Source organism: Perissodus microlepis, chromosome 18 (genome assembly GCF_051167445.1).
Source record: "Perissodus microlepis isolate ML-2025 ecotype Zambia chromosome 18, ASM5116744v1, whole genome shotgun sequence".
In the NCBI taxonomy this organism is placed as follows: domain Eukaryota; kingdom Metazoa; phylum Chordata; class Actinopteri; order Cichliformes; family Cichlidae; genus Perissodus; species Perissodus microlepis.
The window spans coordinates 31,119,847-31,147,536 of NC_140478.1; the positions used below are offsets into that span (position 1 = coordinate 31,119,847).

The following is a 27,690-nucleotide window of genomic DNA, read 5'->3' on the forward strand; positions in this document are numbered from 1 at the left end:
GTTTAACACTTTTCATTTATTTTTACCGTCTCTGCATCACCGGCAACACCACAGACACCCAAAGAACCATGTGACAGCAGAGATGGTGGTCAGAGTTTTTAAGATCAGATCTGACTGATGACATGTACTTTATGTTCTGGTGACCACTGAAATGAGTTAAGATGCCTGCAGTGATGGTGTGTGTTCGTAGAAGGCAGTAACTTTACAGCAAATCAATGAAGAACAATTCAGTTAAGAGCCTGAATCCTCCAGAGTGACACAGTCCCCAAACATTCACTCAGATATAATGTAAAAACGTAGCTTATTATAACTTGAATACAGTAAAATTAGACGAGTCATGAGTGTGCAGTGTTTCCAGGTCACCGGTATCAGGTGATAGTGGAAAAGTTTTATCGGCGAGGAGATCAAATCGTCTGTTGAAGCTGTGGTGCTGTCAGTGCCGAGGTGTGGAGTAAACATCCTCAGTTACATCCCTGTTTGGAGGGTTTGTGTTTAACCTCGTGTTTAACCAGCTCTTCACGCTCCACATTATGGTGCTTCAGTCTAAAGCACCCTCGATGTGATTATACTATATTTTTGGTGTCAGGTGTCATATTTAAGTGGCTGATGAGTAGCTGTGCTGTCATTTGCTTTTGTCATTAGACCGTGAGAACCCACGCAGCTCCAATAAAACCTCCTGGAGGTGCAAGAGAGGTGTGAAGGAAATGTGCACGTTCGCACCAACACACACGCGCATAAAAGACACGCACATGCACACACACACATGCAGCTTCAGCTTGTTTGTGCATCACGCTGAGATCTTATCGTTTCAAATGTCACACCACTGTAGACATGATGTTTGTGCACGCACACACACTCTGAGTGCTGTGTTTACCTTCGTTTAATTCAGGGAACTTTTGAGACATAGAAGTATTAAAAAATAGACTGAAAGGAATTTCTGCTCTTTGTTTAGTTTCTTTGTCATGCAGTTAGTGCTTCAGACAGGAAGTGCTTCATAGCACAAATTCATGGGGATGCATTTCTGTCACGTTTCCCTTCAGTCTGGTTTCTGTCATGCGTGTCTGTTTCACTTGAGAAAAGTTGGCGAGTGTTTACAGACAAGTCGGCATTTTTCATGCAATTTACTGGCCACCACTGCAATCTGCTAGTAACCAAACCAGTCCCAAGGTTTCCAGTGCAGCATCCTATACCAGTCTGTAACCTTTCTACACTCATGACTACCTCCTGCAATCACTCGCCAGCCAATTTTAGTGCTAAAGTGTTTGCGTTTAATTTAATGGCCACTGGGGGGCGATACTGGTGGTTGGAAAAAGACTTCAGTCTTCTAGACATCGATGGTAAAACGTTCCTCCAGCCTGACCTCTGTAAACACTTTGACTGATGAGTTTATGGTTTCAAGCCAACGACTGCGGCTTCAGTCAAATCTGATCGTCACATCTTGAGTTTCAAGATCGAGCACTTAACCCGGTCTTGTGTCAGTCTTCATGCTACAAGCTTCCCTCGGTGCCGGTGCAGACTAATTTCAGAGAATCTGATGTAAAATAGTTTATGTGTATACTGAACCAAAGCAACCACACATCTGCGCCGGTCCTTTTAGCTCGACGGCTTAGCTCGAGTGAAGCCAGATATTTGTTTTCAGCTTCTCCACTTAGATAGTATTTTGCTTTTTATTGGCATTATTACTGTAATACTTTTGGTAGATTTGGTAGAAGCTAAAACAAAGTCGCACTCAGTGCGTCACAGTCTTCACATGGTTATTAATACCACATAATAACAAAGAGCCGCGGAGGCACACTACAGACATGTGGCACAGTGTATTTAGTCTGCCTTGTTGGCTGTGTCACCTCAGGGTCGTTACCTTGACAACAACCTTTTTACTGACGGTGTGTGAAAATAGAAGATACGTGTTCGTGTGACCTTAGAGAAATGCTGCTGCATGCTATAACCCTGCACACAGATTAAAGGGGAAGTAAACCCTCAACTCCTGCGAGGGTTTACTGAGTGTATGCAGGAAGTTCTGATGCTTCCACGACCAGAAACAGAAGCCGAGCTGCTGGTTTGTCCTCACTAACACAGTTTTTGCAACTGGTTTGTGCAGGAAATGGCTCTTACCAACGAAGAGAACCTGCCCATGTTTATCCGCTGCGGCATCATGGCGTTGGTGGCCGCGTACCTCAACTTCCTGAGTCAGATGATTGCCAACCCGCCCTTCTGCCAGCACGTCAGCAAGGTGACTCCTCCCTGACATTACTGAGGATCAGAGCAGCTGGCTCTCATTCCCACTTTTTGTTTTTACTGCCATTTGTTGCAGAAAATACAAAAATATGATTTATTGAGTATGCTGATGATGCACCGCCGTTTTCTGCCTGTTAGCTGTTTCTTCTTGTTTACATCTTTCTTATTTGTAAATAGTGTAACATCATATAATCAGCTGTTCTCTGTCCAGGTTATTGAGTTGAGGAACATGGATGCTCCTTACCTCCTCCCAGAGCACATCTTCAGAGACAAGTGTCCGTAAGTGCAGATTACAGCCTGAATTTGTTTAATGAGAAATAATCCAATGGCTCGGGTTAGAAAATGGCTGTGAAGCCTCATTATTTTCTAATAAAACAGAGCTGTGATAAGTGTGGCAGCTGAGGCTTAAAAGGTTTGAAAATTTACGAGAAACCAACTCAGGAGTGAAGGAACCGTGCTGGTTGCAGATAAATTCACATATTCAACTTCTGGGATCAATAACTCATAAAAAAATATTATTAGAACAACAGCAGCATGTCTTTGCATCGACAGATGTAAGACTGACAAACAGCTACTCGCTTCAGTTCAGTTTTATTTATGCAGCACCAAATCACAACAGCAGTCACCTCAACGCTACCAGCTGCTTTTAATTTAAGCGATTTGTGCTCCGACTGGGACAAACTGAGTTTGTCTCTGTGCAGCCAGCTGTGAGATGCGTGTGCAGGGACCCCGGTATGAACTTGTACAGAGTTGAATTACAGATGAGAACAAATGTGACCCTTTTTGCAGCGTCGCTCTGAGAAGTAAAGCCGTGCTGTGCGTTGACTAAAAACACACTTTCTTCTGAGGTTTTTCCTCAGGAAGTTTATTTTTGTGTCTTGCGTCTTTTCTTCCAGGCTTCCTGAATCTTTGGACAAAGAGGACAGCCAGCTGTACTTCCAGACGGCCGACATGGCCGAGTGTTTGGCCGGGCCGGGGTACAACGCCGAGCGCCTCTCCATCCCCTACGTTCCTCAGGTCACAGGTACGACAGTCCAGCCTCCGTTAGGACGGGGAACATCATGTTTATATTTCTTCTTATCTAAGAAAACTGCTGAAAACTTTTTTTCTTCCCTCATTGGTTGATTCATACTTTTTTAATCTCATACCTGTTGAGCAGCCTTTTGTCCTATTACATGGTTTCTCAGATACCAGAGACGCTTTCTAAGAAAATGTGCCTGAACTGATTCTCGGAGCATCTAAAATATTTCCTTTTGATGGAAAAGTGTAGCTGTAAAAATCCACCGAATTAGACGATGATCACATTATGCTGTTATCTCTTAAAGAGGAAATATGATAAAAGTGATACAAGTAACCGATTTAGAAGGAAAGTCAAGAGTTGAAAAGTCAGATTAAAGGATTTAACGCGCCCGCTGTCTGCTGCTACGCTGTGTGCTGTATTTTTTATTTCCCTGCTTTTCATACTCACCGTGCCCTCAGAACTGTTTGAAGCTTTGTCGGATTAAGAGCTTAAGGAGTCGTTCAGTGAAGAGAAAATAAAGTTTAACCAACTCTGTGTGCGATCAGCTTTATTAGTCCGAAGGCAGTCGCCGTCTCCGTAATTTAAAGGTTTGTTTCAACTCAGAACAACATGAACCTCTGCAGGAGTTCATACGCACAACTTTCTTTAAAAGCACTTCTTCAAAATGTTGCTTGACTTCAACCTTGAAGTCTGCCCATGTCCAAAAAAGGCTCGGGAATAGTTCGTACTTCACATGCTCTTCCTTTGACCTCGTGTAGATAAAACGAGCGGGAGGAGAAAACTGATAATAGTCTAACAAGCTTTTGTTTTCTTCCCTCTGTCATGCTTTCATGTCCCTTCAGTTCTTTACACAGTAGGAAAAATCCTCCACAGGTGCAAGCAGACGTCCAGAGGTAACCAAGGCAACCCTGTGCAGGCGTGTAGAGATGTGTTGTCACCTGTTGTAGCTGGGTTTAGATCAGCTGACACATTATTTGTACAAAACCAAAGGCTTCACTTTGCAAAGTTGGGTGAATGGAAACTCGTCACGCTTCAGACGAGGAGACGCAACAATGAAGTTCTTGCTTTGAATCGGTCCGATTCTCAGAAGTTCGTCTTCTACGATCGTCCCACGTTTCCCACTCATCTGTCTTCTTTGATCTTATTGGTCTCGTTGCCTTTGAAATGGCGACTCCGACCATGGGCACCAGGTCTGCGAGCACTCGGTGGTGCATGAAGACGGCGATAAAACTACAGTAAGACAAAGTCTGCCATCAGTCTATAACTGAATGGGCTCTTTCACAAGAACTCTGTTGCTGTCTCCAAACACCAAAATTACTTGCAATCAGCAATCAAAAAAGTTCAGTGTAATCAATGCAAACCCCAGTTTTTGATTGCACACCTCTTTCAGTGTTTGACGGCTTCTTTCTGACCTTGAAGTCTCCAAGTTGAGCTGTCAGTGTAAGCAGGTCACTTCTCAAAATCTCAGGATTGAATCACTTTGTTAGTACAAAAGTCAGATCCAGTGAAAACTCTCGCAGGTCTGATGCAGCCTCCTCCTGTTAGCTTATTCTGCACTGCTGATTCACCCGGTGGACTCGGCAGAGAAGGAGAGCGAGGCTGCTGCTGTGGAGAGGAGCAGTGTGGACACATTTCTACTGTGTCGCTAAAGCGGCTCGAAAACAGGCCGAAGTAAAGCAGCAAAATGCTGCGTTAGCAACAGTAAGCTTGATAACGGCTGCTCTGGGTAAGAGGTCAGACGGGGTGAGGTGGCTTTAGATCTGCATGGTGACAATTTCATTAAGGCGCAATTTACTTATCAACCCCAGAAGCACAAGTGATAACAGCATCGGTATAAAAGCAGCGTCTGAAAGGCCCCCCAGGAGGAGAGGGAGGGATCAGCTCGCACAGACTGTCCTTTCATGGTGCGAGGAGCCGCGGATCAGCACCTGGTGCTGACGTGATGTCACAACGCCGAGCGGCATCTGCGCGCTGACGAGTTTACCCGACATACAAAGTGAAGCCTCGAACTTGTGTTTAAAAAACATACAAGAAAAAGAAATATCTTTATAAGTTGGGGGTTAAATTTAAATTTGAAAAGAATTTCTGAGATTTTCTTCATGATCTTTAGTTTTCTTTAGTCTCAGACTGTTTTATTTATTTATTTATTTTAAATTTGTTTAATTTTTTTAGAAGATTTTTTTGTCAGCTTTTTTTTTTTTTTTTTAATTTCAAAGATTTTTTTTTAGTTTTTTCCCTAATTTGTAAAAACAGAATATTTCTTCTTTTTTTTTCATTAAAATTTTCCCTGAAGTTCACAGTTTTTCCGCAGGATCTTTTTTTTTCCAGAGAATTTTTGAGTTAATAATAATAATAATAATAATAATAATAATAGCACACCCATACATTTTTAAATATTGTGAGTATGAAAGGACCCGGGGTTTTGAGCTGTGACGGTGAAGCATCAGAGTCTGCAGGAGCTCTCGCTCTGCTCGTTCTGCTGCTGCTGTCGTCTCAGCTGAACGTGTAGAAGAACAAATATCTGGGTCTCAAACTCAAATGAGCTGTGGGCCACCGCTGGCACCGTCATCTCATGTGACCACTTTACTGTTCATGCAGTGCAAAAAACAACAAACAAACAAGAAAACACCCACAAATATTTCCAAAAATGTAGTGTTGTGTTTGTTTTTTAAAATGTCTCACTCTAAACTGAAGCCTTTCATTGAACTACCAAACAAACACAAACTGCAGACAAACACGTGTGCCCGTGTGGCCCCCGGGCCGCGAGTTTGAGACCCGTGGTGTGAACAGTTTAAGTGTTTTTCACACCGAGCAGAGACCAAACTTGGTATTCATGACAGCATTTTGACGCCTGCAGAGAAACTCGCCCTGACCTTTAAACTGCTGAGCAGCTGTAGATGCGTCGTTGAGGTGCTTCGTTGTTTCAGAGCTCGATGTTGTGTAGCTGTAGATTTTCTCACCATGTGATTTGATAACTCTGTGAAATGTTTTGCCTGCATTACTCGTGGACCTGTTGCGGTGAGTACACGTGCTGCCACGTCTGTGTAGAGCAGTTTACCCGTAGTTTACATGTGTGGAGCTTCTGTTTGCAGTGTTAACAGAAAACTAACTTTTCTTTAAAACTCGTCATGTAGGGTGTTATTAATGACATGAAGAAGTTAATCATCATGAAGCAGTTAGAGCTCAGAGAGGAGAGTGGGTGGGTTCAAATTCTTAATAAGGACAAACCGGTGCAGACCTGTTGGACTCCACCAGGCAGCCTTTCACACGGTTCTGGTCCTGGTTTTATGGACGGGTCTTCTTTGTTCGTCCAAGCTGTGCAAGGTTTCCAGCTCCGTTTGGTGGCCTCAGGATCGCCAGGTGGAGCAGTTTGCAGCTGAGTGTGAAGCTGTGGGTGGATGGGCTTTGTCTTAGAGATGGAGGTCGATGGTTCAGAGGGGTCTCAGAGTATAGCCTCCACATTGAAGGGAGGCGGTTCAAGCATGTGACTAGGACGCCTCCCAGGTGAGGTGTTTCAGGCATGTCTAACTGAGAGGAGGCCCCGAGGCCGGACCCAGGACAAGACTCTGGAGAGACTGTGCCTCTTGGCTGGCTTGGGAACACCTTGGGGGAGGATCTGGACCAGATGGATGGAAGAGAATGAGGGACGGATGCTGCACAAGTTTGCAGGTTGATCCTCGATCATGAATCGCAGCGTCTCTTTAATTCCGGCTGCACTTCAGTAAGATTAAATTCATTCAGACTGTAAATGTGGTGAGTGGGACCTTAAAATCAGTGCATGAGGCCTTTAAGAGGGAATCTGATCTCTTGAAGTCCGGCAGGACCGGGCTGCATTCAGGCTCAGGTGGTCAAAGTTTTTGGAGAGCGATCCCAACGAGGAGCGATGAAATCGTGGCTTCCTGTCACGTCGGCTCAGTTGTGTGTGTTTCATCACCGTGTGAACAAAATCTTAAAGCTCCAGCGGATCAGCCCCGATCAGATCGTTTTCCTCATTAACGCCTGCAGGACGGCCGCTGAGTCAGGCCTCTGCAAAGTTCACCGCAGAGGTCGTCGTGCGATTGTAAAGAGCTGCTTTCTGTCGCTTTTCACACCTCGGCTGATCCGCTACCTTTCTGACCTCATCAGATGACCTCACAGCTCAGACAGTAGCTGCCCTTCTGTGGTCCTTATTTTCCCCTCTGCTGGCGATGAATACACAAGTGCTCGAGGTGCGTTCGTCCCCCGGGGACGAGTTTATCCCTGAGGGATCAGGCGGATTTGTTCCCCGTTGTATTGAAGTGGAGAAAAAAGATGGAGTTTGGTGTGTGGCAGCAGAGATGTCACCGCTGTTGTCAAGGACGCGCAGATTACAGGAGCTCCCTGGGTTTCAGTAATATGACAGCTTCAGTAAGCACAGTTTGATTATTCTGAAATCGTTCTGCTGGAAAGAAACAACTTTTACTTTTACGTGACACTAAAGTTAGAAATGTTTGTGGCTTTTTAAAGCATTATGTGGTGTGAATCTGTCATCCTGAAGGCGAAGAACGTCTGTCCAGGAGGCCGAGTTTCGTGGACACAGTCTCCCTCCAAGTGGACATCATTTCCAACAGCCTTCCAGAAAAGGTCTGAGTAATCTTCTTTAAAGCAGCGTCTGGTCCTGGAGGGAAACGTGAGTCACGTTTGTGTTTTTGTGTCCACAGTCGCAGCTGGCTGAGGAGATCACGTTTGAGACCCTGAAGAAGGCCATCGGTAAGAACGCGGTGACTTCCTGCTGTTCCTCATGTTGACTCTGGGTTACTTTGTCCACCAGGCAGCCATCTTCACCAACACCTCTGGGCTCTAATGTGTTCAGTTATTGTTAAAAATGATCTAAATGACCTTTTAATTTCAGTGACCAGCAGAAAAAAGCAGCAAATCTGATGAAACCACTTAAAGTTTGCAGATTTAGCCTCAAAATACGTTTTCAAAAGCTCTGATTTTATGACGTTTCAGTGAAATTTACACCATTAAAAAATGTTTTTTAAACAGTAACGTAAAAGGACGAGAAGCTCGTTAAGCTCGTTAAATCTCTGTTATTAAAGCAGCTTTGTGTTTGTGGTTTGTTTTCAGACACCACCGGTTTGGAGGAGCAGGAGAGGGCGAAGAGGCGCCAGGTGATGGAGAAGTTCCAGAAAGCGCCGTTCGAGGAGATCGCCGCCCACTGCGAATCCAAGGTTATTAAAAAACAAAACAAAAAAGAGCCAGAAATCAGAAAATAATAAACTGTCAGCGCATCAGAAAAAACACCCAAATAAACTCCTGCTCACTTCTTCCAGGCAAACATGCTGCACGACCGGCTCGCACAAATCTTTGAACTCACAATCAGGTGAGTCCGTTATGCAACAAGTTTTCTAATTTAAATATATGAATTTAGATCAAAATTCTTGGTGTGGTGACATTTACACCACATTAGAAAAGCTTAGGCGTGACACTAAAAGTCAAAGAAACCCAGAACACCTGACTGATCTCTGGCTGATCTCCCGTCGAGCTCGTCCCCTCGGCTCTGCTTCCAGCGTCCCGTCACGTTCTGTCCTCACTGCTAAAGCTGCGTCTGCGATTTCACCACCCTGGCTGAGACTGTGACGCCCTGAAGCCTCAATCACCCGCCGTCACCACAGTGTTCTCCTCAACAAACAGATGTTTGGTCATTTATGGCCCAGATGTGGCTCCAGGTGAGTGTGGCTGCCTGAGCCCAGCCGCAGGTTCACCTGATCTGCACCAGGCTTCAGGTGTGTCGAGATATTTGGAGCGAATGTGGCTCATGAAACAACACGACCCAGTGTTTTTAGGCTTAGCTGTGTTTGTCTGACATGTTCTCACTTCTTTTTTGATTGCATCGTCACGTGAACACAATAACAGTCTGTTTGCAGCACGTGAACGAGTACGACGCCTGCAAATAACGTGCACTTTTCCTCATAGTCATGCTTACATCGCTAACACGGCGTTCTGGAACGGTTTGAGTTTTCTATGAGTTGCGGGTCGTTCCCCTCAGTACTGGCCGCCTTTTGAAAGGATTTTTTAGAGGAAATGAAATGCTCCTTTAGTCATTACCTGCTGTGTAGTTCTCCTGAGTCACAGCACTGTGAGCGTGATTAGACCCGGCTGTGTGCGTTAGCTGGGACGTGCACGTACGTGTGGGCAGGACTGTCGGAGCGCTGGAGGCAGTGCACAGGTGCACACGGAGACGACTTTGAAAGGGACAAGAGCCTAATAATCAGGTTAATCAGGTGGTTTTTGCTTCCTAAAGGTTACATTTGTGCACGTCTGCCAAACCAAAACCAGTTTTTCCTTCTAATTTAATATCTTGTTTCACGCCCCGTCACCAGGCCTCCTCCCAGCCCGTCCGGAGTGGTTTCCATCTCAGCGGGACACACCCAGCATCAGTCCGTCCCCGTCTACGAGATGAAGTTTCCAGACCTGTGTGTCTACTGAACGCACACATCCACAAACCAGCTCACACGCAAAATGCACAGAAAGAACAACACACTCACATCTGCACTCCAGTCTCCTCTGTTCAGGTGGCGGGGATGCCGTCAGGGACGAAGTTTAAATCCTGTTTCCCGTCTTGACTCAAACCTGCGTTAATCCACGCTGCTCTGATTGGTTACACTTTGTTTCCTGACTCGCGTCCCTGAAGCCAAACTGAACTTTTGAGTCGCCAAGAACAAAAAACAACAACAAAAAAACCCATAAACTGCTTCCACTCTGAGGTTTTAGTGTATTTCTGCTGAATCAGACGTTGCTGCTCTGTTCCAGTCCAGCCAAAGCTTCACTCCTTGTACATACGCTCTCTTAAAAAAGCAGCGTGAGGCTCACAAACGCAGCTCCTGCCTCCTAACAACTATCTGTCTCCTGTCAGTAGCCGTCGGTGCCGTCACTGATTAGTAGGAATGTGCAATATACATACATATATATATATATATTAGCCGTCAGCTATGAAAACTGAAATTACATAAGTGGTGGTAGAAAGCAGTTTAGTTTCAGGCTCGCTGCTCCTCAGCTCTTCGCTCTAATCTTCAGTCTTTGCTGTTTAAGATAAAAGTGTGTCACAAATGACTTCAACAACCAGCTGAGTTCTTATAAATAAATTCAATGACAGCAATACTCGAACTGCTTGGCAGCGACACTCTAAAGCTGAAGAGTCGACGTTTGGACGAGTAGAAATGGGCTCGCTCGTGTTTGGTGATGACGTGATTGTTTCTGAGAGGCGTGAGTCTGTAAGAGGAAGGTCAAGAGGAGTGTTCATGTCCATCAGCTCCCACCTGAGACTCTATATAAAAGATGGACATAGTCAGTGTGCTGTCAATTTAGTGGGGAGCTTTGACATTGGATTACCAAATGGTGGAACTAAGACTGTATACTCCACTAGTACTACTAGTACAGTAGCCACAGGTGGACAAAATCAACAGAGACTGTATAAAAAAGATGGATAGAGCCACCGAGACATCAGCGTCTGGTTTTGAGCTCCACATTTGGAGCCTCAGTGTTGAGGTTTTCGATGATGTCATAATGTAGTCACATGATCAGAGCAACCACGTCTCCTGCATCCAGATGAATTATTAAAAAAACAGTTTTTTAATCTAATCAGGATGTAGTCATGTTTATTTCTGCTGAAAGCTTCAACACGAGAGTCTGAGGACTTTCTCACTGCTGGAGTCGCCCTCAGGTGGTCATGAAAGGAACTGCAGTCTTTGGTGCTTCCATATTGGCAGCTTAATGTTTCTGTAATGAGGACGTGATTTATAAAATGAAACTACAATCTGAGCTCAGTGTTTACTGACGTCTAAACGCAAGAAGGCCGTTGGGTCTTATTGTCAAAGATTTCAAACCTTTCAGATACGGAAGCTACATCCATCTTTAATATACAGTCTGTGGCTTTGACGATGGTCCTTAGAGAAGTTGTTGTAAAGTTTGTGTAAAGTTCTTGTGGCGGGGCTGATGATTTTAGAAAGGACTAAAAATTTGGGGTTAATATTCTCAGAGATTTCAGTGAAAATATCACAAAAAAATACAAATGTAGCATCTTTTAAAGAGTTGAAGTTTATTCCTCAAGTATGAAACAGTGCAGTTATGATCACAGTTACAGGCCTGTGTGTAAGTAAAATTAAAGCTACGCGCTCTTTGTTTGTAATATTTCCTGATATGAGGGGGAGCTGCAGGCAGCGTGTTGGCTGCAGATGAATCTGATCCAGCTCCTTGACTTTGCGCTGTGGTCCCTGCGCACGCCTGCTTTCCGTGAACGAATCAGCCGCCTCACAGCTTTGTTGGCAGCCTTAAAAAAAACAAAACAAAGCTGTTTCATTGCCAAACACAGAAGTTTGATTTTAAAACGTCTCAATCTAAAAAGGCTGTTGTTCGTATCCCGTGAGGAGCCATATGGTGGAGTTTTTCATTCCAAAACGAAGCGACCGGCAGCATCAAAGTTAACCTCCCCGCTGGACGCATTAATATTAATATCCATCCTCAGCCCCGGCGATACAAAGCACTGACATTTTGGAGGATTTAATCATCCTTGCATTTTCAACAGTTATCACAGGGTCGTGATTTATTTCCAAAACAGGTTACAGGAGCCGCTCTGGGAACGGGAGGATTTGTATGTGGTGCAGCTGTGATCTGTAATAGCAGATGGTTATCAGTGTTTTCCTCTGATCTGAGCTCAGCGTGGGAAGAAAATCCCTCCAGTTGGAGGAAGATACCTGCTGCCTCTGTTTGGTGCGAGCAGCTGGTGGAGGCTGAAGGTCGGCGCTTCCTTTCAGTCAGAGCTGATTGGTGTGTTCGGCTCGTCAGCGAAGGAGAAATGAGTTTCTCGAGCGCTGGTTGTGTTTCTGAATGAGAGATGCTGGCTAAGCTGGAAGTCTGTGTTTGGCATCACCAACACGAGCCTCACAAATCTGAGAAACTTTGTTAGTAAATGTGTGTTTTTCAGCATCGGGTCGAGGCCAAGCAGTTTGTTTGTGAATGTTTGATCTGGATACGTGACAAGTGCAGGTTTGGCGCGACTGTCCTGATCACATCGCAGCGTCACATCTGTACAGTTGAGCCCATGCAGCTGTTTGGATGTGTGCAAGGCCAGGGTCACGAAAGCTGCAGGACATGAAGCAGAAGAAATTCAGAGATGAAACGTTGGCTGCTCACGGAAAGTCGACATAAATACTGATGCCAAGTTTTTAGGGATTCTTTTTCTTCTTTGCTTATATTGTAATTTTTTTGTATTGAATATTGCAGAACGTTGCGTTGTGATCCCGTCGTTATGGTGAATTACTCTATACTCCACTTCCTCTGTGGAGCCAGCAAAGCTACAACAAAAACAAGAATTTAAGATTTCAATTGATTTCCCATCAGTTCTTCTTCTGCAGATGGAATTTTAAAGCTTCTCAGGTGTGCTCGGGTACCTTCTTGTTTTTTTCTTGTTGACCCAGGTCTGGGGTAGTGTCCACTTTAACATTCGGGTGTGCCAAACAGACAAATTTCAAAAGTTACAGCAACTTATTATAGAATTTCGACTGCCAGTGGAGGTGGAGAAAAGAAGCTGATTGGCACATGATGTCAAACAATGTTACCTAGGTGGTTGCCTAGGGAACCAGATAGCCACAAGTAACCAGCTGTCACCGTGGGCAACAAAGCGATGCACTGATGGTTGGATTGTGTGTCTGGTTACAAACGTACTACAGGCTTTTAAAAGTTCACGACCAGCATCAAGGTGATAAAACGTGACCCTTACCTTTCACATCAAAGCAGTCCCACTTTACTTTCCTTTACCTTCACGGTTGCTGACCGTTCATCTTCTCCGATTGCCGCTTATGTATCGATAACCAGCAACAGGGTGGGTTTGACCTCTTAACATCCATCGGGCACCAGCGACCCGGTCAGGGTTTTGTTGTAGCCAAATGCCAAAAAGGCACATTTTTGAGAAATTGAAAGGTCTTAAGGTCTTTAACCAAACCCTAACCAGATATAATCCAGTGGCTGTTTGGAGGTTAAATCTTCTGTTCTATAAGTATTACATGTCTAATCATTGTACTGTGTGAAACGTAGGTTACAGAGGACTTTTCACTGGAAACGATGAGCAGAGCAGCCTGAACAAGAGAAAAGTCTCTTGCTGTTTTTTTTCTGTGCAACTCTACGCAACATAATGTCTTAGCTTTAAACTCTCGTGCTTTAACATTGTAGAATCATAGCTTTTAAAAACATGCATTATATGAACTAACTGCATGGCTCTTTAACTTCAGTCATCGTCGTTGACCCTCCGAGGGACGGGACTGGGATCAAATGCTGAAACAAAATCTAAACGAGCTCTTTAACGGCCGGATCCTGAAGTTGGGCTTTAGAGAAAAGTCGGGTTTAGATGTGGCTGGAATACATGATATCTTCCTCTCATGAATGTGTCGTCGCAGCAGTATATATATATATATATACATATATATCATATATTTTTGTACATCTTATGCATCACGTATCATTACATTGTTGCCTAGCAGAGATTTTAGAGGTTGGGAGATTTCTTCTAAGACGAGGACAAAATGCTGAATTCTTTATACTCGTGTAGTTTTTTGTTGTTTACCTCGATGGTTCAGGTTTCAGCGGGATGTTGCAGTGTGGGGGAGATGGTCTCGTTTTTATTTTTTCAACTGTAGATTCTATTATACCATTTCAAAAATAATGAAAAATGAATGAATATTATATGTAGAGCCAGATGTTGGTTATTTTTTGGATAAAGGAGTAAATCAGTGCAATCTGCTAATGTTAAGATCCAGATTTATTTTTCTCTAAGTGGCGGCTCAGGCTCAACCTTCAGACCTGAAACTCTCAGATGGTCCCGGTTGAAGAATCGGCTCCAGATTCACTAAAATCTTTTAAAATTGGGTCCACAATAGTCGGAAAACTGCGTATTCCCATATGTGACCTCGTTCCTGACAACGCTTCCAGGTTCCTCCTACGTTTGAAGACCATCTCTTGGTGTTCTTCTCCTGGAAAACTCCTGTAATCTGCATAAGCCTCAAACGTTGGTTTTTCTGTTAATCAAGATGCTCAGTTGTCCCATCTGTGGAAGCATTTAACCCAATTCCACCTTCAATTTGCCAGAGGTCGGATGAATGTCCTACAAGAATTATACTGGAAAAAAAGTCCTCTGCTTTTCCCAGATTTAGTCAGAAGCAGCACGAAAAGATGGGTGGGGGTTGCAAAGCGGCTTGCAGATGCTGCTTCAGCCTGTAGGCTGGTTCAGTGGCTTAAATAACACAACCTCATTTAAAATGTCTTTATTTAATGTGTAGAAGGCGTCAGCTGATCCACCAGGATGGTGGAGGAGCTCAGCGTTGTCTGAATTAATGCTAAACTTATTGACAAGAAATAACGCCTACAAGGGATCGTAGCCAAGCGCTTGACATTAATTCCGACTTTTAATTTTGATTCAACAGCACCAGCATTTCCACAGATTACTTTAAAACTTGTATCTCAGTCAAATCCGATGTTCACTGGAATTAAACGCTCACGGATCTGATTGGAAGTTTGTTTTTTCGTATACACGTTCATCAGTAGCGGTATCAGTAAAGCCGTCTAAACCTCCATAAAGACGTTACAGGACATAACTAAACGATCATGTTTGTGGGCACCGGAGGAGCTCACCTTCAGACGGGTTTTGTGAATCTGGATCCGCGTCTGTTTCTGAGCCGAAACGTTTAACACCGGCTGATGTGAAGTCTGTAAATGATGTCGGAGCAGTCGGTCTGCGAACGAGCCGCTCTGCTACTTTTGATAAATGGACGGTATGTTCAACAGTTTCAGCTCAAGCAATCATTCAAATAGTACCAGCTGATGTATTAATGAACTTTAAAGTAAAAATGCTGAACAGTTAATAACCGTTACGGTAAAATATGATGTTGTGTTTGCACTTTGATCACTGTGTACCTGGTACTATAGCAGAAATAAATCGGCACCGATGTGTGTTTGGTACAAACAGATCTTAGAAGTATTTTTGAAATGATCTCTGTGGAGCTGTGAAAAGTTTCCCTCCTGATTGGTGATCTGAGTCCTAAAACTAAGACAAAAGAAGAGAGCAGAATATTCACGTGAACTCTTCACCTTTCAAGATGGATTTTTTTCCAGCTGTAAAATGTCAAGAACAAAAATAAAAGCTTCCGATGAAGATGTTCTTTTTTATGTTTCTGATGTATTTTTGTGCCAGTTTTAGAGATTTAAGGCGTCGCGTCTGTGTTCACAGTGACAAACTTGCTATAGCTCGGCTTTGTTTCAATCACACTGATGGTTTTAACCACTAGATGGCGCTGAGGCTCCCGCTGCTGCTTCACGCGTTCACCTTCATTGTTCTTTTGTTGCATTTCTTTCAACTTTTCATCTCAATGACAAAACTACAGCTACGTGACCTCAACTGCTTCTGGAGCCTCAAGTGGACATAAGAGGAACTGCACTTTTCCCAAACCTGGATTTGCTGTTTGCACAAAGATCCAGTGAGTCAGGAAGTATCTGAGTTCAGATTATCTTGTCACGTTTGATTAATTTGGTCTTAGAAATTCAAAGGGACTTCCTGAAACGTCCGAATCTCAGTTCCCAATCACGTGGAAAGCAGGAAACATAAGAAGCTGGAAGTAGTTTCATGTTTTATTTTCCATTTTGATTCATCGACTGAGCAAAATCATAAAGCGTTCAGTGCACATTATTTCTGTGAAGCTCGGCAGCAGCAGAGCCTCAGCGCTTCATTACAAAGCCTCTATTGAAATAGAAAAATGTGCATTGAGATTAAAGTGTTTCTATCAAAGCTGTTGAGTCGTCGTGTCTTTATTACGGTCGGCTCTCTGAACCGATCAGAGGAAGATCCCAGAGAGGCGTGTTTGCTGTCATTTATTCAACAGATTCATTTCATGTGTTTAAAAAAATCAAAGTAAATAAACTGATTTTCTTCTTTTTTGAATCAAAGATGTCAGAAAACGTCCAGCTTGTGACACAGCAAGGCCCCAAAAAGACTTCACATCACGACTGTCACAGAGAAGGAATTCTTTAGCTTCTATTTTTCCTCCTCCTCTTTCTCTGTTTCCTCCTCTTCCTCTTCTTTTTTTCCATCTTCCTCCTCCTCCTCTCCCCCCTCCTCCTCTTCTTCTCCACCCTCTTGTTCTTCCTCCTCCTCCTCTCTGTCTCCCGGTTGCTGCCCCTGGCCCTGCCCTGCACTCGGCCTCGGGTTCTGGGTTTGAACCCCGCTGAGTGTCGGTCGCTCCCCGCTCTCCTCACTGGAGGCAGCAGGAGAAGGAGGGGGAGAGGGAGGAGGATGTGTCGAGTCTCCGGGTGATCCAGCAGGAGGAGTCGACTTCTCGGCGTCCTTCAGGTGGGAGCTGTCATGGCTGCGGAGAGAGATTTGTTTTTAATTTCATGTTGTTTGTGTTGTGATATTAGAATATCAATAACTTCTAAATAAAAATGTAAATGAGAAAAATTAGGACCAGTACTGCATGGAAAAAAAAATTATTAAAATTATCTATATAATTTTCTTTATTAAAAAAAACAGTGAGATCTTCATTTTGTGGATTTCTGACGTTAGCGTCTGCAAATCTGTTTTTAAATGATGTAAAAGTGGAAACAAAGTAGCAGCTGAAAGATCAAAGGATCTGATGATCAGCACAGCACTGACGGGACAAACTTTGTGTCGGTGTTTGTTGAAGCTCCATTTGATTACATGGAAATATTCAATAAATCTTTATTCCAAATGTTGTTAATTTGTCATCTTCGTAGTTGTTTGAATCATCACTTTCGGACACGTTTACCTGCTTTTCCTGCTGTAAATAAAAAGCTCACCTGTGAGGAGGTTGCAGAGGTGGAGGTGTGTTTGCAGCCGTGTCCTCCTCACTGCTGGCGTCCCCGACCTCCATGTCCGACTCCTCGCTGGACTGGGGGGAGACCCTCAGAGGTTTGGGGGGTCTGCTGGCTCGGCGGCAGGGGGGCGTCGACCCGTGGCACTGCGGCGGCGGCAGGCTGTGGTTAAAGTGTGCGGCCGCCATGCACTCTGCTGTGGTTTTGTCGCATACACACTGTAGTTTGTCGCACACAGTGACCCCCTGACCTGAGCAGAGTGAGGAGGGATCAGATGGAGAGGCCAACAAGCGCTTTAGAGGTCTAGGAAGTCGAATATGATGATGAGCTTTTTTAAAAAACAACAACATCATACTGCAAATCCAGGCTGTCATAAGGCTGCTGTACCTGGAGGCACAGCAGCCTTATGACAGCTGACCATTACCCTGGAAGCAAGGCGAGCTACCACCAGTGCCCTCGCTCCTCCCTTCACGTCTGGTAACAACGCTCAAGATGCCAGACAGGAAGCCGAGCTGACTACACACATCATCAGGTCCCATCAGCTCTAATTTATACTGGAGGGGAAAATAACTCATTGCTCTCCAGGGATTTGGTAATACCCGTCTTATCTGCTAGCAAAGAAATTATTATAGCTAAATGTTGGATACACCAACAGAAGCTCAGTATAAAGTTTCATAAACAAAAACACGAGCTTTTCAGAAAACATGAATCTGCAGGAAGACCAGAGAACCTCCCTACAGTGGAAATCGTTTCTCACTAGATTTAGAAGGTGAACCGTGTTTTTTCTTCCTCTGTGGAAGCTGCAGGTTAAATATTTACATTAATATGAGAATCAGGTGTGAAACTGATCTGATGTCAGCAGTGCAGCAGACTTGGGTTTCGAGGGATTTGCCGTACTCACATCGTGGTTTTGCGTTCTCACAGGAGATCTGAGCGTTGAGCTTCCTCTCCGGCCTGCAGCCCATCGAGCTGATCTGCTTCAGGCAGCAATGATGGAAGAAGCAGCACCTGATGGAGACCAGCAGGAGTCAGTCATCAGGGTCTCTGCAGCACTCAGACACTTAAACTTTGGACCATATCACCATGAAAGTATGAAGGATGTGAAAAGCAGCAGATGTATTTGTGCGCTGATAACTATCGCACTGTTTTGGAGAATCAGGTAACCCTGACGCAGCTGTCGGCGTCTTCATGGACAGTCCCGATACTTATTCCTCGACACATCTCACCTGTCCAGCTGATCCAGAGGCTGACCGCCGCCCTTCTGTCCACAGTAGCAGCCGTACATCTCGTACTCGTGTGGGCAGCGTCCCGTCAGGCAGTGGAGCATCTCCCCCAGCGCCGGCATCTCCCGCCTGGACTGACCGTCGCTGGCGTACACGCTGAAGGAGCGACTGCATTCTGCTGGGAGGACGCAAAGATCTCAGCTCAGCCATCAGTGAAGAGCTCCACTCAGACTTTGGAAGTGCAGCTATCCGTGGTTACCTTTGGTGTCTGGCTGCAGGTCTATGTCAGTCAGCCCAACAGACTCCAGCAGGGCCCAGGCGAAGAACGGCACCGCCCTCCTCTGAGGAGCGAACCAGTCTGCCAACAGAGAAACGGTACATTTAAAAAAGCGTGACCTCCAAGCAGCGGTCGCGAGCTTCAGAAGAGGATGAAGAAGCACTGCACGAATACAGAGTCAAAGATGGTTGACATTTACATGGATCTGTGGAACTTAAGTGCCGTGAAATAATGCAGAAATAAATTTCAACCGCAACTCCCGGCTGGACGAGTCGCCTGAGTTTGATAATCAGGTGAGGAGCACTGTTCCACATTTAAAGCGTTGTAGCTAATGGTTGGTCAGTAATGGATGAAGCTCCACCCAATGTGTTACCATCCCCTCACATGTCAGCCAGCAGGATCCTTCATTCCCACTGGCTGTCACCTCAATCGTTAATCTACTTTGTTGGCATTTAGTCTGTTATTAGACTCAATCGGCTTCTCTCAAAATGTAAAAGAACCCACCCACCACTTTAATCACACTCTAGATCTTGTTTTAACATATGGCATAGAAACTGAACATTTAACAGTGTTTCCTGAAAACCCTCTCCTCTCTGATCATTTCCTGATAACATTTACATTTACAATAATTGATTACACAGCGGTGGAGAGTAGATTTTATCAAAGTAGATGTCTTTCTGAAAGCGCTGTAACTAAGTTTAAGAATATAATCCACCCACTGTTATCATCTTCAATGCCCTGTACCAACACAGAGCAGAGCAGCTATCTGAACGCTACCCCAACAGAGGTCGATTATCTTGTTAATAATTTCACCTCCTCACTACGTACGACTCTGGATACTGTAGCTCCAGTGAAAACTAAGGTCTCTAATCAGAAGTACCTGACTCCGTGGTATAATTCTCAAACACGTACCCTAAAGCAGATGACTCGTAATCTGGAGAGGAAATGGCGTGTCACAAATTTAGAGGATCATCATTTAGCCTGGAGAAATAGTTTGCTGCTTTATAAGAAAGCCCTCCGCAAAGCCAGAACATCTTACTATTCATCACTGATTGAAGAAAATAAGAACAACCCCAGGTTTCTCTTCAGCACTGTAGCCAGGCTGACAAAGAGTCAGAGCTCTGTTGAGCCAACCATCCCTTTAACGTTAACTAGTAATGACTTCATGAACTTCTTCACAAATAAAATTTTTATCATTAGAGAAAAAATTACCAGTAATCATCCCACAGATGTAATATTATCTACAGCTACTCTTAGTACCATTGATGTTAAGTTAGACTCTTTTTCTCCAATTGATCTTTCTGAGTTAACTTCAATAATTACTTCCTCCAAACCATCAACGTGTCTTTTAGACCCCATTCCTACAAAACTGCTCAAAGAAGTCCTGCCATTGATTAATTCTTCGATCTTAAATATGATCAACCTATCTCTAATGGTCGGCTATGTACCACAGGCCTTCAAGCTGGCTGTGGTTAAACCTTTACTCAAAAAGCCATCTCTAGACCCAGCAGTCTTAGCTAATTATAGGCCAATCTCCAACCTTCCTTTCATATCAAACATCCTTGAAAGAGTAGTTGTCAAACAGCTAACAGATCATCTGCAGAGGAATGGCTTATTTGAAGAGTTTCAGTCAGGTTTCAGAGCTCATCACAGCACAGAAACAGCTTTAGTGAAGGTTACAAATGATCTTCTTATGGCCTCTGACAGTGGACTCATCTCTGTGCTTGTCCTGCTAGACCTCAGTGCAGCGTTCGATACTGTCGACCATAATATCCTATTAGAGCGATTAGAACATGCTGTAGGTCTTACAGGTACTGCACTGCAGTGGTTTGTATCATATCTATCTAATAGACTCCAGTTTGTGCATGTAAATGGAGAGTCCTCTTCACACACTGAGGTTAATTATGGAGTTCCACAGGGTTCAGTGCTAGGACCAATTCTGTTTACATCATACATGCTTCCCTTAGGCAGCATCATTAGAAGACATAGCATACATTTTCACTGCTATGCAGATGACACCCAGCTCTATCTGTCCATGAAGCCAGATAACACACACCAATTAGTTAAACTGCAGGAATGTCTTAAAGACATAAAGACCTGGATGGCCGCTAACTTTCTGCTTCTTAATTCAGATCAAACTGAGGTTATTGTACTCGGCCCTGAAAATCTTAGAAATATGGTATCTAACCAGATTCATACTCTGGATGGCATTACCTTGGCCTCCAGTAACGCTGTGAGGAACCTTGGAGTCATTTTTGACCAGGACATGTCCTTCAACGCACATATTAAACAAATATGTAAGACTGCTTTCTTCCATTTGTGGAACATCTCTAAAGTTAGAAATATCCTGTCTCAGAGTGACGCTGAAAAACTAGTTCATGCATTTATTACTTCCAGGCTGGACGACTGCAATTCATTATTATCAGGATGTCCAAAAAACTCACTGAAAAGCCTTCAATTAATCCAAAATGCTGCAGCAAGAGTCCTGACAGGGACTAGAAAGAGAGCATATTTCTCCTGTTTTGGCTTCCCTTCATTGGCTTCCTGTTAAGTCCAGAATTGAATTCAAAATCCTGCTCCTCACATACAAGGTCTTAAATAATCAGGCCCCATCTTATCTTAATGACCTTGTAGTACCATATCACCCTATTAGAGCACTTCGCTCTCGCTCTGCAGGCCTACTTGTTGTTCCTAGAGTATTTAAAAGTAGAATGGGAGGCAGAGCCTTCAGTTTTCAGGCCCCTCTTCTGTGGAACCAGCTTCCAGTTTGGATTCGGGAGACAGAAACTATCTCTACTTTTAAGATTAGGCTTAAAACTTTCCTTTTTGCTAAAGCATATAGTTAGGGCTGGACCAGGTGACCCTGAATCCTCCCTTAGTTATGCTGCAATAGACGTAGGCTGCCGGGGGATTCCCATGATGCATTGAGTTTTTCCTTTCCAGTCACCTTTCTCACTCACTATGTATTAATAGACCTCTCTGCATTGAATCATATCTGTTATTAACCTCTGTTTCTCTTCCACAGCATGTCTTTTATCCTGTCTTCCTTCTCTCACCCCAACTGGTCGCAGCAGATGGCCCCGCCCCTCCCTGAGCCTGGTTCTGCCGGAGGTTTCTTCCTGTTAAAAGGGAGTTTTTCCTTCCCACTGTCGCCAAAGTGCTTGCTCATAGGGGGTCATATGATTGTTGGGTTTTTCTCTGTATCTATGAAGCGCCTTGAGGCGACTTTTGTTGTGATTTGGCGCTATATAAATAAAATTGAATTGAATTGTAATTTTGCCAGTTTACAAATCGCTAAACTTTATTGATACTCAATCGTCTCTAGGTGCTACTACACTCCTAATCATCTTGTTTGGAGGGCCTTAAAGACATCTGCAAGAATTAAAGACTTCACAGTATAAAAAGGTGTTCCCATCGCCTGGCATGGATCCACTGATGTGATTTTTTTTAAAAAGCCACATTTACAGGGCTGCAGGACCTGGCACTAAAGGTTCTGGAGGAAATTGGCTTGAGACGGCGGTTTGAAGAGTGAGCAACTCAAGCTGAGCTAGAACGGAGCTGTACATTTGTGCAATACCAGTTTTTACCATATGATGGCGCAGTGAGTCCACGTGTCCCACTGACACTATAAAACAGGGACGTAGCTATGGTAACATCATCCGATTGTTTCTGAGACTCAAGATAAACATTCGCACCATCTTGTTGTGGAGCAGCGGGTCTGCTAGTTGAACCGCATGCTCATTGGCTAATGACTTGTGCCAATGAAAATGCAGTTTCACACCACAGCTAATCCTCCTTTTTTTTTTTTTAATGCACTGAGATTTACTAAATTTATTTGCAAAAACATGACCCGAAATGAGTGACTGAGTCTGGAACGTGCAGCCACACCGTCGCCATCTGGTGGCCTCCACATAGATGCAGGTTTAAGGTATTTTTGCCTCGGCTTAATTTTTCTGACCTGGAGCTACGTCCATGTTTTATACTGTTTAACCCTGCAGTCATTTACAAACACTCTTTTTTGATGGCGTCCTGGTAAAAGGAAATGAGCGTAGCGCTAATAAGAAATATCAGCAGAGTAACGACACACCTGCTTGTAAAACGCTGCCCATTTCTGCGTTTTTGTACTTAAAATCTCAAATATTAGATTCAAAGTTGGGAGTTTTAATTTTCCTTTTTATTGTGACTATTCTTCTACATTTATTGACCTGCTTCTGCACAGCAGTCGGTTATTCTGTCTTTTCCACAGAGTTAAAAACAATGTTTTTCCTGTTTTATACCTCTGAGCTTAAGAAACCAGTGTTTCAGCAAATTTAATCTAAAAAAAGCCTCATTCTCAACCCCATCAGCACTTAGACGTTTGCTGTGTGTTTGTGTGTTTGCTCCTTTGGGGATCTTTCTCTTCCTATTTCGCAGCTTAGACCTCGATATTATTAAAATAATGTTTATTGTTCCTGTCAGTTATGAGCCTGGCTGTCATTACAGGTCACAGATTACTTAATTTAACTTCCATAACCCTTTGAAACATAATTAACTTTATTGAACCCCTGAGAGAAACCTGCTTAATTTATTCATTTCATCTGAATTTTCATTTAACCTGTCGAGTCAGAGAAGAACGAAGAGGTCAGACAGGAGAAAGGCAGAAGGCCTCCTGATGGGGAAAATGTTGCATTTTATGAAGTTTAACCAGCGTCTGGTCAGACGTTACCGTCCGAGTCTTTCTCCCGCGAGTCGTCCTCCTCTCCTCCTTCCACACTCGGAGGTTTGACCGTCATTGTTCCGGTCTTTTCCTCGGATCCAGCCTCGGCGGTGGAGTGTGGCGGAGGGTTTAAAACCGCTGCTGTTGTGCTTCGGGTGTGGACCTCCCACCGCGGTGTGACGGAGGTGGCCGGTCTCCTCTGCGTCGTCTCTGCGATGGCTCTCACTGTAGCCGCTGACGAAGATGTGGTTGATGCAGATGTTGGGAGCGTTTCACCTGAAACGACAGAACGGTAGCTGTCAGCTTTCTGCAGGAATCCCATCGTGCAGGTTTACTCACTGAGACTTTGAGGAGCACGGCCCCTCACTGTGAGAACGTGATTAAAAGTCTGCCCTCGCATTCGAACAGTCACAGGTTTCAGCTCCACACGGTGCCCCTGCATGCACATGTAATGCTGCTGCTGTACAGGAAGCTACTCTCACATTCCCATGATTCCACTCTGCTACCAGGCCTGATTTGGTCGATCTCACATTCAGGGTCATCTCCTCGTGCACCTCTGTTCTGTGGTAATCATGCTGGCTGTCTTTAGATCTCTCCACAGACGTCCTGTTAGGTTGTTTTCACTCGTACCTCTTTGAAAATGCTGAAACTACTCCAGTCTGTCAAAAAGCTCATCCTTCTTGCACCTGCAGCAGATGGCCCCGCCCCTCCCTGAGCCTGGTTCTGTCGGAGGTTTCTTCCTGTTAAAAGGGAGTTTTTCCTTCCCACTGTCGCCAAAGTGCTTGCCTTGGGGTGACTGTTATTGTGATTTGGCACTATATAAATAAAATTGAATTGAATCGAAAATCCTTCTATTGTTTTTTATTTGGGGGAAGAGGACAAAGTTGGCACCAGTCACCAGTTCAGGTTCAGGTCATCAGTTTTACCCTGGAAAATGATTTAATGGCGTACAGTGAAACTTGCATTGCCCTGGTCTCACTGAGAAGATGGTAAACAGAACACAGACAGCTGAGGTTTTTCACTTTCTGATCTCGTATATCAGATTGTATAAATAAAACTATAAATGTTTAAAGCCACACAAGCTGAAGTCCATCTCCTGTAGTGGGTGGCGGTAGGAATCTGAATTACTTGAACAAAATAATCTCAAACTTATGAACAAGCCTTAGGTCCCTCCTGTAAAGTCAGCAATCCAGCTACCCACTGCACCCATGGTGTCACAGTTTGTAACGCAAAGGGTTGTGTTTTTTTTTAAAGAAACAGAAAATGTAGAGTCCAGTAAATGAGCCTAAGAGGTTAAAGGCGAGGGCTTACTTTAGAATAAATAAGTCTAAACTTTGACTGGCAGTTACCCTGATGGATAAAGTTAAACACCTCTAGCTAAACTGGAAGCTGTCAGTCTGAATCCACCACAGAATCCGTCTTTAATGGGAAACTTGGAAATCTCCTTCAGTGGACCGCCCGCTGTTCTGGGATGAAAGCAAAAATCTCAAAACTGTAAATCTAAAAACAAACAAACTATTTTTGTGTTGAAATGCAACAGAACAAAAAGAAATGTGAGGACGTGCTGTGAAGATCACCCCGGAGGCTTTGTGGCTCCCCTCGCTTCATTTAAATATTCCTCACCCATCTCTGATGAGCCGGCTCAAGCAGACTCCTGCAGATTGAAGTGATCCTGACATTTCATGTCACAGATGCAAATTTCAAAGACGGTGCAAACATGTCATTAAATTCTCACACCCACAGGTCGGCTTAAATGCTAATTCATCCCCATCGGGGCAGGGCGAGCTGGGCCTTTCTCACCTTGACTCTGAAGACTGAAAGCAGCAGCAGGAGGAAGAGGAAGAGGAGGTGTGGCATCTTCCTCTGATGAGTCGTCAGGAGGGGTGGTGGTTCTCGCTGGTTTGGTTTGTGGGAGCGAGCTGCTGGTTGAGGCCTGTGTTGTGACTCTGGTTGTGACCTGTGGGCCTGGGAAGCAGGTCAGAGTGAGGAGTCACTCCCTAATCAGCCCTCCTGACCACTTACACTAAAACTTGGAGAGAGCGAACATCGACTCCTGCTTCAAACTCCAGCAGAGGCTGATGTCTGAGCCTTCACATGAAATTCTGCGACTGAGCCGGTTTTAACACCTGATAGCAGCACGTCAGGTGAGCAGAGCGACCACGAGGATGCTCAGAATGTTTTTTTTATTTCCCATCATCACCCACCGGCTGTGACTGTTTTTTTACTGTAATGCTTTGTTCTCTTACTGAGGAGAGAGATCACCTGGACCTGGACAGCAGCTGCAACAAGAAAGCAACCACGCTGTGGCGCTGACACGTGTGCACGTGGCAGGCGTAGCGCTCTGTTTGTTATCGTAGTAAAAAATGTAGGTGTGTACCTTTGACTTTGTTTTTGGTTATTTAGCCTGTAACATGAAGCAGCATGATTAATGAAGCCGTAATGTTGTGAAACATGCAGGAAACGCTGATTTTGAACTTTGTTTTGGGGCAAAGTTGACAAAACGGTGAATAATTTTAGTAATTACAGCTTTTATGTTCTCTGTACTCAGTGATCTGATCTGTGCCTCGTTCTGCCACAGACTTTTTTATTCTTGTCACCAAGTGCTGCTCATTGTGGATTGTTGAGTTATCAGATTTATTTCCATGATATTTTCAGGTCTGTACCTTACAATATTAAACTAGATGACAGTTTTATACACATTAAAAGCCAGAAAGTCTGTCGCTCAGTGGGTGATGCAGCTTTGCACCTTCTGACTCTGTGGAAAAAGATTCAGGGGAGAAAATAGCTGCACAACAAAGAGTACACTGTGGGGGGGAGCAGAGGGGGAGCTTTTTTTCCTTCAATGAGTCGCTTTAAAGGCTGTGGATGAATATGCTGGTGACGGGGTCAGCTGGCCTCTGCTGCTGTCTCAATAATTGCTGTGTTCACTTTCAGTCTAATAAAAGGAGGATTTTTTGGGAAGCTGCAGGGAGCTCGCACTGCTCGCTGTGATATACACTGATGTGTATGCTGACAGCTTGCTGTGTTGTTACATTGTGAATATTTGTCTTTGATATTAAAGTTCAACTGCACCTGCGGTTGGACCGAGTACTTCTGGCATGTTAAAATAACATCGTTTATGTTTGTCTGCACGAGCAAAGGACAAACTTTTGTGCCAAAACTTAAATATTTTTGCGAATCCAATCATCAGTGTCGCTTATTTTAATGATCTTCTGTGGAAGGTAAACCTTTCACCACCAGAGGGCAGCGTTTTAAAGATGATTAGATGTGTCTCAGTGTTTTTGTGCGTGCACTAATGTTTTTATCCCTGCCTCTGTCTTCACCAGACACTTTGCACCATCTTGTGGTTCACACTGGTATTACACTAAAGTACAGCCCAGCTTTAGTTCAGCTTCAGCTGACATCTCTTTAACGAAGGACACAAACATTTTGGACATAAATTCCTGCTGTTTGGGGTTTTTTTTATATTCTGTTCGCTTCTTGTAGCTTTTAAAATACCTAAAAAGTGCCTTTACATTTACTTTGTCAGGTTGAAATTGAATTATTCTGCAAATGTTACAGAGTCAGCAGTAATAAGACACCAGGCTTCAAAGTCTACAGGCCCACAAATGTCTCTAAAACATGAAAACCCTCCACGCTGATTCTTTTCCCCACAAATTGCACCTCGACTAAACCACACTGGCTGTTTCCCATCTCACTAGTTCTCCTGAAATTGTAAAGAACGTACATGTTTGTTAGTAGAAGGGTGATGTTTGAGAAAAACTGCTGGAAACTGGGGAAGTTTCACCAGGAATGAGGACTAGAAATGTGGAAACAGCCAAACTAAGAAAATCGGTAGCTCTGAAGAGCAGAAAGCCAAAGAGCAAACATCCTTGAATGTTTCGCTGTACATTAAGGTCAGAATTTTCCTCCTCTGAAAGTTTCTGTAATGAAATGCCTGCTTGTTGCTAAAGAAAAACAAGCTGACCTTCAGCGGGCCTCGGAGAGCTCGTCTCCTCTCTGACACCTCCCTCCCCTCTCTCCTGTGAAGCTGGAGGTGGTGCTGGTGTTAATGTGAAGCTGACACCTCCTCCACCTTCTGAAGAGAGCACAACACAAAGTAGTGAAGCGAAGTGAGACGTTAATGCAATCCACTTGATTAACGCCGGCATTAAAGAAAAGAGCTGGAATTGGTCTTTTTTCTTCTTCTTCTTGAAATTAAAAATATACCCGGTGATTTCTGAGCGAGCGTAATTGCAGACGCCGAGGAGAGGAAAATAACCACTTCAATAGTTACATGTTTTTTACCCGGCAGCGGGGTTGTGACACTCGATCAAACCATTTGGCAGCTCTCGGTGTGTTTGTGAAGCAGCGGCGAGGAAAGAGTCTAAATCCGAATCACGTCTCTTTTATTTGAAGGACA

At 44.1% G+C, this 27,690-nt stretch overlaps 2 protein-coding genes across 13 annotated transcripts in view; one reads left to right on the top strand and one right to left on the bottom strand.

Moving 5' to 3' along the window:
- efr3a (EFR3 homolog A (S. cerevisiae)) overlaps positions 1–16,049 on the top strand; it is a 108,089-nt gene extending 92,040 nt beyond the window's left edge. For all 4 annotated transcript variants that reach the window (XM_084912023.1, XM_084912024.1, XM_084912025.1 and 1 more), the window contains 8 exons: positions 2,099–2,230; positions 2,447–2,514; positions 3,132–3,259; positions 7,773–7,858; positions 7,936–7,984; positions 8,345–8,448; positions 8,551–8,600; positions 9,601–16,049. In XM_084912023.1, coding sequence (XP_084768149.1) covers positions 2,099–2,230; positions 2,447–2,514; positions 3,132–3,259; positions 7,773–7,858; positions 7,936–7,984; positions 8,345–8,448; positions 8,551–8,600; positions 9,601–9,706 — 723 coding nt within the window. In that variant the 3' untranslated portion in view covers positions 9,707–16,049. The remainder of the gene's footprint in view (positions 1–2,098; positions 2,231–2,446; positions 2,515–3,131; positions 3,260–7,772; positions 7,859–7,935; positions 7,985–8,344; positions 8,449–8,550; positions 8,601–9,600) is intronic.
- Positions 16,050–16,146: 97 nt separating this feature from the next.
- oc90 (otoconin 90) overlaps positions 16,147–27,690 on the bottom strand; it is a 28,169-nt gene continuing 16,625 nt past the window's right edge. For 3 of the 9 annotated variants that reach the window (XM_084912014.1, XM_084912015.1, XM_084912013.1), the window contains exons 15-22: positions 27,256–27,366; positions 25,089–25,253; positions 23,298–23,564; positions 18,575–18,673; positions 18,319–18,490; positions 17,994–18,100; positions 17,078–17,342; positions 16,147–16,626 (exon numbers count right to left, since the gene is read on the bottom strand). In XM_084912014.1, the coding sequence (XP_084768140.1) occupies positions 16,296–16,626; positions 17,078–17,342; positions 17,994–18,100; positions 18,319–18,490; positions 18,575–18,673; positions 23,298–23,564; positions 25,089–25,253; positions 27,256–27,366 (1,517 nt within the window). In that variant the 3' untranslated portion in view covers positions 16,147–16,295. The remainder of the gene's footprint in view (positions 16,627–17,077; positions 17,343–17,993; positions 18,101–18,318; positions 18,491–18,574; positions 18,674–23,297; positions 23,565–25,088; positions 25,254–27,255; positions 27,367–27,690) is intronic. The other 6 variants (XM_084912017.1, XM_084912018.1, XM_084912016.1 and 3 more) reach the window with 3 other exon arrangements.